The sequence below is a fragment of the Musca autumnalis genome, unplaced genomic scaffold (assembly GCF_047663935.1).
Source record: "Musca autumnalis isolate F117 unplaced genomic scaffold, ASM4766393v1 scaffold_3, whole genome shotgun sequence".
NCBI lineage: Eukaryota > Metazoa > Arthropoda > Insecta > Diptera > Muscidae > Musca > Musca autumnalis.
In genome coordinates, this window is record NW_027411866.1 from 1,249,612 (window position 1) to 1,265,760 (window position 16,149).

The following is a 16,149-nucleotide window of genomic DNA, read 5'->3' on the forward strand; positions in this document are numbered from 1 at the left end:
TACTCGAAATGTGTTCCCATACTTCAATAACCATACAATTGATGTGAGAACAATTCTCAACATTTGCTACTTCTACCAGTTTTACCATTTTAAAAAGTAAAGGAACACAATGTTGTTAATTTTCTCTACAACAAAATAATTACGTGCAAGAATTACCACTTTTTACTCGAAAAGTCTTCCTTTACTTGATGTAACCCAGATATGCCCATTGCTTGATCGTGATCATTTTAAAAGTATTTTTATATTATTTTAAAAGCAAATGTGAAATAATAACAGTATGTTTTTTAAAATTTTTTTGAAAAAAGTGGTTTTTGAGGCCTCTTTTGGACACAGGGTTTTATCATATAACTGGGAGTTATGGGACACAAAACATTTGACATATAGTCCAAATACTACTTTTCGGCATCTAGATAACGTTTTTTCGAAGTAGACTCCACATCGTGTATGTTTTCGTTATAAAACTACCCAATAATTAATCGGTCATAACGCAAATCATTGTAAAAACTAAGCGATAGGTGGCAACTTCGATGAACTAGACCTCAAAACTCAAAAATAATAGCTCAAAATAATGGAATCACATAATATCCCAAGAGCTACAGATGTGTACTGAGTATATCACCAAAATAAACGGTACTTTGATAAACATAACATATCAAATTAGCAAGAATTTTGTGTGTCCTATATATAGGACGTTGGGCATATCTGGGGTAAGCATACAATTGATACGAGAGCAGTTCACAACTTTTACTAATTTTGTCACTTTTACCATTTTTAAAAGTAAAGGAACAGACCAATTGTAAACTATTGTCAAAGACATAGAACCAATAAGACTAGACAAAATGCATGATACAAAAAATGTATAAAAGCATTACCCTTAACAGAAACAATGCAGGTTGCTGGTAATTAAAAATCGCAATAAAGGAGGAAAATTTAATGTAATAGCATCAGAAACGAGATTTGTGAATTCAAGGATCTATTCCAGAATAATTCCGTGCCTATTGGATCGTTAAAATCTGTTAAATACGTACAAAACGTTTAAAATTAAAATAATGTTTTGTACCCATATCGGTCCCTAACATTATGTTAAATTCCAAAGCCATTCAGTGAAGTATAATAACAATGAAATGTCCATCTTAGTATATTTCGGTCTGTTTCTTTGCTTTTAAAAATGAAGATTCTTGCACGTAAAGGAATAGAGCTTTTATGTCTTAGCTATTGTGCTTTACATTTACACACACGTGTGTAAAACAGTTCTGAGTTCAGCCATTTTGTTCTGAGTTGAGTTGTATGTCGGTGTTTTTTTTTTTTTTTCGATGAAAAGTCAAGTTTTAGCAAAAAACAAAAACATTGTAAAATCGAAAATAAAAGATCGACTAACGATGCAGTTCAGATGTTTTGATTTATATATTCACAACATTCACAAACAAGACATTCACACTTCGTTAAAAAAAAAAAAACTTTTACATATAATAGTGTTGTATGTGTGCAACCATTCGTGAAACCGCTATTATTTTAAGGTGTGCTTATATTTTCAGATTTACATTCATTATCCATTCAGTTTTTCTTGTAATTATTTCTTTTATCTCACAACTTAATAAGTGTAATAATGAAAAAATAACCAAACATTAGGGTTTCAGTATTTAAACTTTTTTTTTAACTCATGGGTATCTATGTAAAGTGTTACTTTCAAATATATGATTCATAATCACTTCATCCTACCCAACTATTTTAATAAGCTTACGATTCAGTTATTTATGTGTTCTTTCTTTTAAACAATTTTCTTTTTTCGACAACCAAATATTTGTTATTTCCAGCAGAAATAATTATGAAATCATTTCGTTTTTCTCTTTCATGTTACTGGCGGTTGTCCACGTTCATGTGTATCCTGCCTCCTGCCCTCAGCGTACAACTATTCTGGCCTTCTGGATGGTTTTTATCGCAACAAATCGTATCACTATCCCTACTTATAATTCAGCCATACTCTTGTGTAAATAAATAGTTATCTTTAATTAGCAACAACAAAGGCAAACTCAATAGTATTACGATAATTATTAATTAATGACTTGTATAATGTTTAGGTTTAATTCATTCTTATGTAAGTATAAAACTATATTTGTAATTATTTTTGTTATTATATCAAACATTCAGTTATTTCCAATCACACTGAAAAGAAGAATCGTAAAGATCAACACAACAAACAGCGAATATCGTAAATTTAATGACAAAACCAAAAACAATTGTGTTGTTTTTCTACATACAAGACTAAAAGTTTCATAATTTTTAATTGTTAAGAGTAAGAAAAACAAAAAAACTATTAACATGAATGTGTTTGTGAATTATATTTTTATTTATTTTGTTTTAGTTTTAATAAAACAAAGACTGGAAATTAAGTTCGATTTTTTTACTTTTCATTCATTTTTCTAAAATATTACACAAATAAAGTTCGTGAGTAGTTGGAATAATTTAAGGGTCTAATTGTAAGGACATCACACAGATAATCCCAGTTGTAATTTCATTATTCCATAACCATTCTTCAGGACATACAATACTTGAGTAATATATATTTTATGTTTGGCAAAAGGCCCTTCGAATTATTTACGTGTCTATTTTGCGGGTAAGTTGTGTAAAAAGTCGTATTTTTTTGATTTTATATATTTCACATGTAGCATTTAAAAAGTGACGGTAAAGACAATAACATTTCCGTTTTTAAACAAATATTGTAGATTTTGCTTTATAAGTGGATTGCAACGAATTCGATTTGTGAAATCAATAAACCATTTTTTCTCGTACCGTCATTACATTGAATTGTTTTTGTTTGAATTCAAAAAATCAAATATAAAGAAAAGAAAATAAATACAAATTACATAATCCAATTTTTTGGACAATGATAAAAAACACAAGGAATACAAAAATCATCTAATAAAACTGCTCTTCATGGCATTTCCTTTCCTTACCATTCCATTCTGTTTTGTTTCTTTGTTTATGTTCATAAAAAATATTCTGACTGATTAATAAAAAATATTTGCTAGTTTAATTAAATAAATATAAACATATATACAATAAGTAGTTACGTATAAACACATACATACATATAAATATTCATGAACTCGTTCATTACATGCAAAACTATATGAGAAATGATTTTCAGTACTGTTATGATTGGTTCGGAAACGAATTACTCTTGGCATCTACATAGTGCAAGTTTTCATTCATCTTAAAGATTTTTTAAATTAAGGGAAAAGTGATAGCCCAAGATTCGAACCCACATAACCATCATTATGTGACGTGGTTTCTCTGTTGGTAGCAGCTCATCAGACATATCGGCTGTGGAGTGGCTTCTCTGTCATCGAATTTTTCATTTCTCAAATGCAAGGTTGTTTTTTACAGACATAACCTTTCCCCCAGCCTGGCTCAAGCTGATTTTTATTTATTTGAAAATTTTGCCCATTAGGGCGAAGATCATTTTAATATTATTTTTTAATTAATTTCTTGTTGGAGTCAAGTTTAATGATAACGAGAAATTATTAAGAATTAATATTTAAGTGATCTTCGCCATAATAGGCAAAATTTTCAAATAAATAATAACAAGCTGTACTGACGGAGATATACCCTCAGCCTATGACAAAAAAAAAAGAAGCATATAATTATGCCGTATATAAGCCCCGGTCTACACTAGAGTGATTTGAAATCGCTCTAGTGTGGACCAGGACTAAAATACATTAATTTTGTATCACGAGTTTTCAGCGAAAAGTTTTGAACTTTTGTGGGGCATGTACCCGAAGGAGTGACCCGATATGGCCCATCGGTTGATCCGTTTGAGAGTGCGCACCAGCCAGACCGACGGACATGGCTAAATAAACTCCAAATTGTTTGAAACGGATTTCGTCCAAACATACTTGGGGTTTAAAACCATTATTTCGATGAGGCACATTATGCCTATGAAAGCGTACATATATACCCTCGTTAGCATAAATGTTGAGAGTATAATCAGCTTGAGCCATTTTTGGATTCCCTTATACGATCGAAATTATTTAAAAAGTTATCGATACATGCGGTTATCGAACGGTAAAAACATATGTGGTCTGTTCCAGAACTGCAAGAGTCTACTAATTTTTACTATTTTTTCCGATAACATAAAGGAAAAATTTTATCCTAGTAAAAAATAGTACCTTCTTGAATGTTCTGGAGGAACAGAGCAATGGTAAACACAAAATATTACAAACAAACAAGTTGCTGTGCGGCAAGTTTCTCGTATAATAAATGGTCTGTTCCAGAACCTGCAAGAAGCTACTAATTTTTACTACGATTAACATTTGTTCCTTTTGGTATGTTCCAGTACTGCAAGAATCTACTAATTTTTACTATTTTTTCCGATAACATAAAGGAAAAAATGTTATCGTAGTAAAAAATAGTAGCTTCTTGCAGGTTCTGGAACAGAGCATTTATGTTAACGAAAAAAAAAATTAGTAGATTCTTGCAGTACTGGAACAGACCAAAAATAAAAACATGAAAATTGTATAAAATAAAAGAAAATCGTGAAAGATTGAAATAATAGTTACCCGAAATAAATTCCACTATGCAAAAATATAAAAATCGCATTCTGGCATTAGAAAATATATTTTTAATTTTTTTGTCTATTTTTTTCTCATTTTATTGGAAAAGTCATTAGTATGTGATTTTGATTAGTTTTATTGCAAAATGTTCCATTAAAGTTCGTTTTATGCCACAAAAATAATCGTTTCGACAGTAAATGTGTGGCGGGCAAAAACCCGCAAGATTCTACTCGAAAGTGTAATCCAAATACTGAAAATATCGATCGAAATGACTCGATCAAGTATGCGAGAATTAGGCCCCAGGTTGAATGGGGAAAAGCTCATCACTATAAAAGAACACAATGCATGTGTGGAATGAAAAGTTCGATTATAGAGAAACCACTCCACAGCCGATATGATGGCTGATGTGCTACTACCAACAGCGAAACCAGGTTACATAATGGTGGTTGTGTGGGTTCGAAGCCGATGGGCTTTCCTTTTTCACTTGCAAAAAATCTTCGATCATTAAGCTCGATTCCAACGAGAAATTAATTAAAAATTAATATTAAAAAGATCTTCGCCCTAATAGGCAACATTTTCAAATAAATTAAAAATTTTTATTTAAATTATTTCCAGATCGAGTACCAGACAGAGTGATATTACCGAGAAATGTCAACAATTTTCCATTTTTTTGTTTTTCAAAACTTGTGCAAATATTTACACACATACACCGAACGAAACATTTTTTTTAGAATACGGTAAACCTACTAAAAATTCAAAGGAAATTCAAACATCGATTAACGGAGAGCCAATGATTGTGCAAAACCAATTATTTTTGAACATTTACAATTTTAAATATTTACAAGGATGTACAAGATGTGATAACCACACATGAGGATCAACCAATCTAACCTTTAAAAAGGCATGCGGCATACCTGATGACTTAAAAAAGGAAAAATGTCGGTATGCCCAGCCAAAACACTATTTCCCACGACCAGTAGTGCGATTCTTTAACTATTTTTTGAGTTACCGACAAAAATCGGTAACATTAAAACACAAAATTATGAATGAAAAGTTTAGTAAAAGTTGACAACACTGTTACTATCGGTAGAACTTTACGACTACTTATTATTCATCGCTAACTTACCGAAAAATATCTTTAATTACCGAATTTATAAGAATTTTAATTTTACCGATTTTTGAAGGTAACTCAAAAAATGATTTAGAGAATCGCACTACAGAGGAGGATTCTCTTATACCACATTTTTTGATGTTGCCAAGCCAAAAAACTGAACTCAGGCATCATCCACCGTGCTAAAATCATTGATATGAGAGAAGTCTCCTCTTGTATCTTCCGAGATATTAGTGAAAAACAGTAATGTAGCCATCGACAATGTAAATTCGATGATAAATTTAAATACTCCATTGCTCAACCTGTTGTTAGACAATATAAATTCGACTTCTAGAAAAACGCATTCAACGTTCGTAAAGGACTGTCTTCAAGATGTATTCAATGATTAACTTTACAGATGTATTGCAGATAATTTTCTAATGAATAGTTTTAGTGTGCGCACCTGTTCTATTTCGATCTACTGAGCAAAAACGAAAAAACAGATGGTAACATGCATGGATGGGGTTACAAATTGGCGCCTCAAAATCTTCTGATTTAGCCCATAGTAACCATTTCAATTATTCAAAGCTAAAGAAATCGCTCCGTGGATAGAGATTTATTTGGCTCAAACAATAAAATTATCAGAAATTCCTATTATATGAACCTCGAAAATGCTACGTTTTGGAATGACAGAACTCAAGAACACTGAAAATTTGTATGTGAACTACATTTAGATGGTACTAAATGGAACCGATGTTATATTTCATATAGCTAAGATGGAAGTTGTAAAAGTCACCGAATTATTAATCCACAGTCGTATTTTCATAAATATACACTTCAATAAAATTACAATTATGTAGATACAAACAATCAATATAGAGTATTTAATACACAGTATTTCAGTATTGGCCTGAAAAAAACTTTGTGAATTTAACTTTTTTTTACAAAATTGTGGTTATTTCCTAATTCTGTAAAATCATAATTGGATTCTGATTCAATTGTATAAAAGAGACGGGCATATACAAAATTGAACATCATTGGTTGGCTGACTTCCGTATCGTCAGATGCTTGGCAAATGACTACAACTATCTGAAGTATTGTGTTTCATAACACCGTAATACTTTGCACGGTGCTCTTGAATCAAATTTAAATGGAAAGTGCTTACACCTGGGAAGTTTTTGCGGATTCTGAAACTACAATGTTCATAGATGAGAAAAATCGAAAAACAAAAAAATCGCCGGAGCGCTTTTTAAATAAATCGCGATTTAATTTGACATTTTTAGGGGTTGTTTAGTTTTTTGCGATTTTGCTTGGAAACCGCAGGTCCTATCAAAATGGGAAAAAAAATGTTGTAGCTATCAAAATTCTCTACAAGATTGACCTTAATGGTATTTTTGTAGGTATTACAACTTTTGAGATATAGAAGTTGAAATTGGGACAATTCAAATTCAATTATGTATCGTCTCCTTGTCACACAATGTCATGACCGCAATTTCCCAATTTAAACTTATATATCTAAAAAAAATGTTACAACCTAGGAAAAATTACATAAGCCAGTCTTGTACAGAATTTTCACAGCTGTAAGATTTGCTCAGGTCCCATTCCCATAAGACTTGCCGTATTCAAGCAAAATCACGAAACCCTAACAAAAAAAAACCTAAAAATGTAAACTGAGCTTCTTTATCTAAAAAATGTTACAGCCTGAGAACAAATCATAAACGTCAATCCTGTAGAGAATTTTCACAGCTACAACATTTTCTTTAGCTCCATTTCGATTGGACTTGCGTGAAAACCTAAAAAAACACCTAAAAATTTAAATTTTGACCGCGATTTATTTAAAAACCCCTACAGCGATTTTTTCTTGTTTTTGATTTTTCTCATCTATGAACATTGCTGCTTCAGAATTCACAAAAACTTCCCCTGTGTAAGTGGCTTTCATTAAATGTTAGTTAAGGCGCACCCTCATGACATTGTTTTATAAAGGGGCGATACAGTCAGTGCATTGTCCCAATTTGAACTTCAATATCTCAAAAATGGTAAAACCTACGAAAATACCGTAAAGGTCAATCTTATAGAGAATTTTCATAGTTACAATATTTTCTTCTGTCTCGTTTTGGTAGGACGTGCGGTTTCTAAGCAAAATCGTGAAAACCTAAACAACCCCTAAAAATGTCAACTTGAATCGCGATTTATTTAAAAAGCGCTCCGACGATTTTTTTTGTTTTTTGATTTTTCTCATCTATGAACATTGTAGTTTCCGAATCCGCAAAAACTTCCCAAGTGTAAGAACTTTCCATTTAAATTTGATTCAAGAGCGAGCACAGTGCTAACAAATTCGAAGCTATGTATTCAAAACGTCACAATTGCGCATTTTTAACGCAATGTCAGTTATGATAAATGTATATACATATTTCCCAATTTCCGGGAAATATGATCTTGTTTTCCTGGAAAATCCCATAGCCAAAATATCGAGTATTACCGGGAATTCCTAGTAGTAACTCATCGAAAGTGTAGATAAGATAATGGAAGATTTTTACAGCGGGTTGAGTTGATCATTACATATCGTTTTTAATAAAAGTGAAAATGTCAAAAGTTCGAGTTAATACCCTTTGTTGAACAGGTGTGATATGTATATTGTAAATTTTCTTGTTTTTGCACAAAATTTGAACGGACCGGCATTTTGAAATATTTCAGATGTATTAATGCATCTTTTTCTCGGACACCAAATGAAAAGATTTTATGTCATTCATTTTTATTCGTACCATTTCTATATCGTTGGGTAATGTTTTCAAATTTCTACAAAACAATTTTCAGACAATGCCCTTTAAATTTCTCTTTACTGATAGTTTGAGTAAATTGTTGCTATATACTCAATTTTATTTACATCTAATAAAGATTCTCTTATATATTGCCACATTTTATGAGTAATTTCATAGAAATAGAGTCTTAAGAGTTTGGGATATGAACAAATAAATGCATAGAAAAAAAAACTGACTTCCATAGAACTTACCACATTAGCTTTAGCATTTAAATTTATATACAAAAAAATTAGAACTGTTACAAAACGATATTGTTGAGCAAATACTGAAATTCCATGTTGAAAAAGAGTTACATTTTTGTAAATTATTATTACATACTTAAAACAAACACACAAAAAAAACAACCCTAAAAAGGTTCCAAAACAAATCTAACAAAAACTTTGTATAATAAATATTTTTTCAAATGAAATGAAATCCTTTAAACAAAATATATTAATAAATATATATAAAAAACTAAATTTTTTACTTAAGAAAAGTTAAAACGAAAAATTTATAAACAAAAAAAAACGAAAAAAAACAACAATATTAAGAAATGAACAACGTCAACTGCCCATAAAGATTTTTTAACTAATAGAGTAATAATAATACTGTGAAGGAAAATATAAACAACAACAAAACTAACCTAATTTTAATATATTCAACAAACTGTTAGCGGATCAAATTATTTAAATTAATAACTACAAAAGGAAAAGTAAACCAAAAAAATGTAAACCATTACAAGAAGTATACATACGGAACCGGTAATAGAACCGGATGTGTAACAATACCAATTAATTCTTAATGATAATAATTTATGTAAACGAATTTTAAAAACAAACAATGCATCTATATACAAAAATAAATAAATAAAAAAAAACATACAAAAATGCAAATAAAAATAAATCCAAAATTGAGCAAAGTCAATAACATCAACAAATTGAAATCGAGTAATGAATGAACAAAAAACCAAATTAGGTCCTTTTCAATAAAAGTAATGTTTATTTCTTTGTCCCTATTTACATTAGGCAATTTTTCTTGCGCCAATTAGCAGTTTGAAGGTAAGAGAGGTGAGGCATATGATAACCCTTTGCTTCTCAACACCCTCTCTCACCAACAAATTGACCATTGCCGCAAGGAAAATTGCCTAATGTAAATATGGACTTTTTTATTATATGCAGTTTATTTCATTGTTCGACCATAAATACAAAACCTGTTGGTTTCTATGGCTTTTATTTTTACTATCCCAAAAGGGAAGTTTTGAGCTATTGCGCCCAAACCTTTAATTCTACATGAGCCACGTGAAATGACGTATGTCTTTCTATGCCAGCGAATTTAGTAACTTGTTCCCTCTAAACCTTGTATTGCCTGGTACCCATATCAGGTGTCTTGAATCTCATATTTCCTTCGATTTCCTTGTCTTGGTCATCAATAAAAAGATAACTGTAGTGGAATTCTTGCAACTCCTTTTTATTTTGTGATGACAAAATCCATTAAAATAAAAACGCCAAATTATGAATCAAATGTTAAAATAGTGTTGGCAGCATTGTTGCTATCGGTAGTGCTAACATGGGGCTAACTTGTATGGCCACATTCCCCCCAAGTTTCAAGTATACGGTCTAATGATTGTTCGCAACCGCGACTTCTGTGAGGAGGTTGAATTGGCTTCTAGATAGCGAATGTTATGTTATGCAAGATACCTCATCCCAGAAAGGAGAATCGTAGATTACATAAATGTTGATGACGGATTCCTTAAGAAATCCTTTTTTTTTTAATTTGTGGCACACTGTCTTTGGGAAAATATCAATGATTTCGAAACAGGTTTTAATCAATTAATTTTTTTAATTTCTATAGCTCAATTTTACGTTGTATATTGCGCAATTTAAATTAAAACGAAATTTGAAATAAACATAATTGCTAGAATTAAAATAAATAGTTTATTGTTATGAGAATAAGTAAAAATTATTGTGAGTCGAAAAAGGTAAATAACTGTATAATGCTGGTTATTGATTTAGCAAAAATTATTGTTTACATCCTTGTAATGCTCATAGCAGGTTCTAAATAATTTTGAGTCAATCATGGACAATTACCGAGTTTCATGAACATAATTTCGCACAGTTATGTTTCGATTGTGTGTCTTTGATGGCGAATATTTTGTTGTTTTATTTTACGCGGGGTACACACCACCAGTTATGTCTGTCGATTTTTGCCCACTGTTGTTCATAATTTGAACAATATTAGTTACCCAGCAAAATTAAATGGAAGTGGTTCCATGCGATGTCATGATTATTCCACTGTATGTTATCTTTAGCATTGGTTCAAAGACAGTCCGATTTCGTTGGCACTTGTACCAATTCCATCGATTCAATATATGTAGGTGAATATTTGGTCTATTCCAGAATTGTAAGAACCTACTAATTTTTTTCTATTTTTTGATATTATAAAGGAAAAGTGCTATCGAAGATTTTGGTGGGCAAAATCTAGTTCATTATGAAATTACTGAACAACAAAATGTAGTCCTGATTTACACTAGGAAGTTCCCCTTGCCTCTCACTGACAAACTGGGAAGTACCCCTATAGAATTGACTAATGTAAATCAAGACTTTCACAACAGAACGGCATTGAAATCTGTCGATACAAATTTGTCAACTTCTTGAAATTAAGAAACTCCAACACTCGAATTGAATTTTATTTTATTGTTTTACACAAACCAATACAAATCAGAAAAAAATATTAAAAAAATGTTATGACACAAAATCTCAACCTCCCAATTTATGACTTGTTATATAATGTATCTTTATAAATGTTATATATACAAAAAAACATATAAAGCAAACAAATCCCAAAAACAAAAATCAACAACTATATATTCCAATTATATACTCTATATACATACATAAGCATTAAAACAAAACGAAAAATCCAGCAACAAATATTTACAATTATATTTAATGAAAACGACAAAACAAAAAAAAAACAGATTTTTTATGTCAAAATAACAACAAATCCCTATTTAAATTTAGAAAACAAAATTTAATAAAAAAAAAAACGAAATATAAAACTTTTTCCAATTTCATAACCTACCAAAAGTAACAACAAAAATGTGAATATTATTTTGTGTATTTACCTCCTTTCCCAGTAATATTTCAAACAAAGTAACTTAATACAAATAAAACAACAACAAGAAATGTAATAACAAGAAAAATAAAAACTGATGTGTGAGAAACTAAAAAAAAAAATAAAGAATATTATATGGAGAATATTTAATTAAAAAATAACAAGTTTTTATTTCAATACAACTTGCAGTGCGAAATAGTCATCGATTGTTCTCAACAATTTGGTTACACAATTATATGGCTAACTTCAAAGTTAATGGCCTATATCAGAAGCTATCAAAACTTTTGCCTTCTAGTACATACATATATGCATCACGAATACATCCAACCATTTCAAATACAGACATACATATGTACGAGTATGCACATTCATATGTAACTATATTTGTATTAGATATGCAAACAAATTAAGCAGACCAATAAATTTGTCTATTTCTATTCATAAACTTCCGCATTGTTGTTGACATTGCAAAAAACGGCGAATTCTCTCAACACGTCCTCATTCTACAATAAAAGAGACACATACACAGCGTTGCCGACAGTTTTTGAATGGAAATCGTCAAAAAATCAAATCGTCAAATCGTCAACATGTTTCAAAATTAGGTTTGGTTAACGTTTATTGCGATTTTCATTGATGATTATCTCAATGATAAATCTAAACCAATCTTACTTACATCTATATATAAAGTTGAAAAATGTACGTTTGTTTGTTTGTTTGAAGTTTATGGACCCGCTGAACCGATCTTCCTGAACAGATAATGTCTCCAAATTTTGGATGTGCGAAGGAATTTGGTCTAGAAATAAATTTGCCAAGTTATATTGAAATCGGTTCAGATTTGGATATAGCTCCCATATATATTTTCGGCCGATGTCATGTTTTTATGCATTAAACAAGCTGTATATACCCGATTTTTAATGAAAGTTGGAATGTGTGACGAATATTTTATTACTAGTACCGCTAGAAAACACAGTTTTCACAAGATGAGACTTTTCACTATGGTTACCGAGTTTGCAGCAAGGTAAATCTAGATACTCATTGCCAGTTTTGAATGACATCATTGTACAAGTATCTTTTGGTTGACAGTGTGTCCATCCATGTTTGTCGGTCATCCACTTTTGGTTGTTCGATAATCAGAAAGTGATAAAAACTATCATTCAAAAATTACTGACTGAACGCTTAAGGAGGACAACATTTTTTTTTTTTTTTAATTTTTGTTATAATTAGAGGGCGCAACCAGATAATGACTTAAACAATTTATACGATTGTAGAACTCGTGATTAGGGTGTCCAAAAACTGGTTTTTCCAAACTAAACGGTTTTCGGTTAACCGAAATTTTCAATTTTCATTTAAACCGATTTTGTTAAATAGGTTCACAATTGCTCATAATTGATAAATATTTGATTAAAAATGTGCTCAAAGGGTTAAATTAAGTATAACGACTTCGTTATTATATAATTATCTCATAATAATATCCTTGGTTGAATGTCAAACCTCGAAGTGGGGAATAACATGGTATAGTAAAAGCCCGTACAAATATAAAATTTTGTACCAAAATAATAATGTTTACATTTTATTAAGACCGTCTGGCTTTGCCAACCTCAAATTATCGTGAAATGCCTGAATCAAAAATACATTTCGTTATAACGATCGTGTTATTTATGCACAGACTTCGCCTAATAAGGCTGATCAGAAAATTTGGCGGTCTGTTAAATAATGACTAAATTTAGCTACTGCAGCTCTAGTTCTTAGTTCACTGTACTAGTTCCAAAAAGTATGAGTAACGTCATACAAACTAACGTGTGATATTACGTATACACAGTTTTTTTCATTCAAATGATGTGGACCATTGGAATTGCGTAGTGAACTAGATAGTTCAATTGACACAACTCTACATTACATACACAAAATATTTTTCAAATTTAAAGGTGTCTGACATGTAAACCTTTGTAGTACCTTGTGTTAGTAAAGTTTAGTTTACTTTCAAGAATACAATTGTAATAAAATATTAACAATATTACTATTTTTAAAACCCGGTTAACCGACACAAAGAACCGGTGTTTGCGGTTAACCGGCGTCGGTTTTGTATCTCAAAACCGGGTAACCGGTTTCGGTTTTGGACACCCTACTTGTGATTCCACTTCGTTTGATGTATATCTCAAGAGTGTGCTCTGTGGAGCTTCCTAATAATAAGAGTCGAAAGTCGAAAATTTGGTGCGTAAAATTTTCTTTAAAATGTTGTGTTTTAGCTTTAAAAATTGCAACTGTGACACTGGTACCTTTGAACCCCGTGTGATTTTAATTTTTTTACGCGCCTGATCTAATGAGTCTTTCTGCGTTCGAATCCATAAACGGCGGATATAGAAACCTTGAAAATATGAAAATCTGCAAAATTATATATATTTTTTGGCAATTCCGCGCATTGAACCGCGATTTTCTCCCAAAATTTATACATAAACAAATTCGTTTATACGCGATTATAATATTTGCAAAATCGTTTGTCATAAATTAAAGAGATTCAGGAGTTATATTCGCATTTAACCCAAAATAGAATGTGGCGGCACATCCGCGTTGCAAAGGTGATATTTTCTACTTTCATTAGCAGGTTTTGCTTTTAATATACCCCATATAGAAGCGGAGATATTCGCTTTGAAATAAAATGTTGAATTTTTCTCTAAATAAGTTTTTTGCCCATTCCGACCCCTGAATGTTATCCGACCATCACCAAAATCAATAGGCTTCTTCCCCTCCGGGACCGTCATCAACACACACAAATTTGGTGATGATCGGATTAAAATTGCGACCTGTAGCGTGATTACAAGGTTTAGATTGACAGTCGGACGCACATAGCCAGATCGACTCAGCTCGTCGAGATATTCATTTTGGTATATCACGAAAAATTCCTAAAATTGTCTTTTCCATTTCAAAAAAATTACAAAAAAATTGATACTACATCAATGATTTTTGGTACATAGATTAAGAAAATAATCGTCATTCCAAATCGGTTTATTGTAACTAACTTTGATCACGGCTTAATATAATAAGCTGCTATATCCTCTTACTGTTTACACAATTGTTACTCTTTGCGATGAGGGAGAAATACTTATGAAAAGTCTCAACGGATTCGCGAAAATATATTTTTTACAAATTTACAAATATATCTTTTAAAAGCTGTGTTCCTTTACTTACCTGAGGTTACCATTTCTCCCATTTGTTACCATTTTTACCCTACAAAGCGTTCCTTAACCCCGAAAAGTATCAAAACTGGAAGCAATTTTTAAGAGAGTGAGAGGGGAGAGAGAGCGAAAATGGCTTTCTCTTCTACCACAGGCTACCAGCAAAATTTCTACAGGTAGAAAATGGCAGAACTGATTTTTCGACTTTTGTTTGACGATTATTTCACAAAATGGACCAAAAACCGAAGAAAAAGTCGAACACTGACAAAACTAAATTAAAAACTGTGAAATAAAAGACGAAAATTGATTTTTTTATGTTTCTTTTTGACATTGCTGCCAGATATACCATTTTTCCGTTCCTTTACTTTTCTGGTAAAAATGTTCATGAGAGAGAAATTTTGAGCAATTTTGGCACTTTTCTCTTTTACCACCCTTACCATTAAAAAAGTAAAGGAACAAAGCTAAAATAATAGCGTTTGTACTTACAAAAAAATATATTAAAAAATTACAACAGCATCCATACACTGCACGATGGGGCCAATGACAGGTTTTCGAGGCAACAAATCACAGGGGCAAGCTAGACCTTCCAAATTTTGTACAGATGTTTATAATGGGCTTAGATACTAATATGCCACATTTGGTTCATATCGGTTCATATATACATATAGCTGTCGTATATATGTTCACCCGATTTCAAGCAATTGATGGACCAAACACGCAAATTCTGCCAAATTTTTATGCGATTTGGAAAATACCACGGAATTAGGACTACAAATAAGTTTGCCAAGTTATATTGAAATCGGTTCAGATTTTGATATTGCTCCCATATATATTTTCGCCCGATTTTAGGTATTTGGTGCACCAATCCCGCTACGTATGTCCAATCTTGATGAATTTTAAAATGTGTGACGGATTTTGGTCTAGAAACATTTTTGGCAAATCATATTGAAATCAGTTCAGAATTGGATATAGCTCCCATATATATGTTCGCCCGATTTCAGGAAAATGATTGACCAAGCATGCAAATTCCATCTAATTACAATAAAATTTGGAAAATGTTACGGAATTCGGACTGCAAATAAGTTTGTTAAGTTATATTGAAATCGGTTCAGATATAGAAATAGCTCCCCTATATACATATGTTCAAATTTTATTGTTTTTTGTCTGTGGTTTGTTATAAGTTTGTTCAAACTTCGTTTAAACCATTGCAAAATGTGCTAGAAGTTAGATTATATTTGAACCCTCTTAATGTAAACCACATATAATTATATCTTGAAGTCATTCTGTATTTAACGTTACTGAATTGTACTAATTTCACATCTCCTCTTTGCTTTATGTTTTTATCTTTGTTTTACCAGAACTCTTCTCTTTCAATAAAAATCACTTCTCTTGCACTAACCGGCTGGTAAGCATCTCTTCTC

The 16,149-nt window shown here is 31.3% G+C and overlaps 1 protein-coding gene across 10 annotated transcripts in view; it reads left to right on the plus strand.

The window, feature by feature from the left end:
• Nucleotides 1-11,444, plus strand: part of LOC141397610 (sex-lethal homolog) — a 79,898-nt gene extending 68,454 nt beyond the window's left edge. For 4 of the 10 annotated variants that reach the window (XM_073974139.1, XM_073974136.1, XM_073974134.1 and 1 more), the window contains exon 8: nucleotides 1,903-2,390. In XM_073974139.1, the coding sequence (XP_073830240.1) occupies nucleotides 1,903-1,970 (68 nt within the window). In that variant the 3' untranslated portion in view covers nucleotides 1,971-2,390. Of the gene's footprint in view, nucleotides 1-1,859; nucleotides 2,391-2,537 lie in introns of those variants that run through there. The other 6 variants (XM_073974132.1, XM_073974133.1, XM_073974135.1 and 3 more) reach the window with 3 other exon arrangements.
• Nucleotides 11,445-16,149: the final 4,705 nt, after the last annotated feature.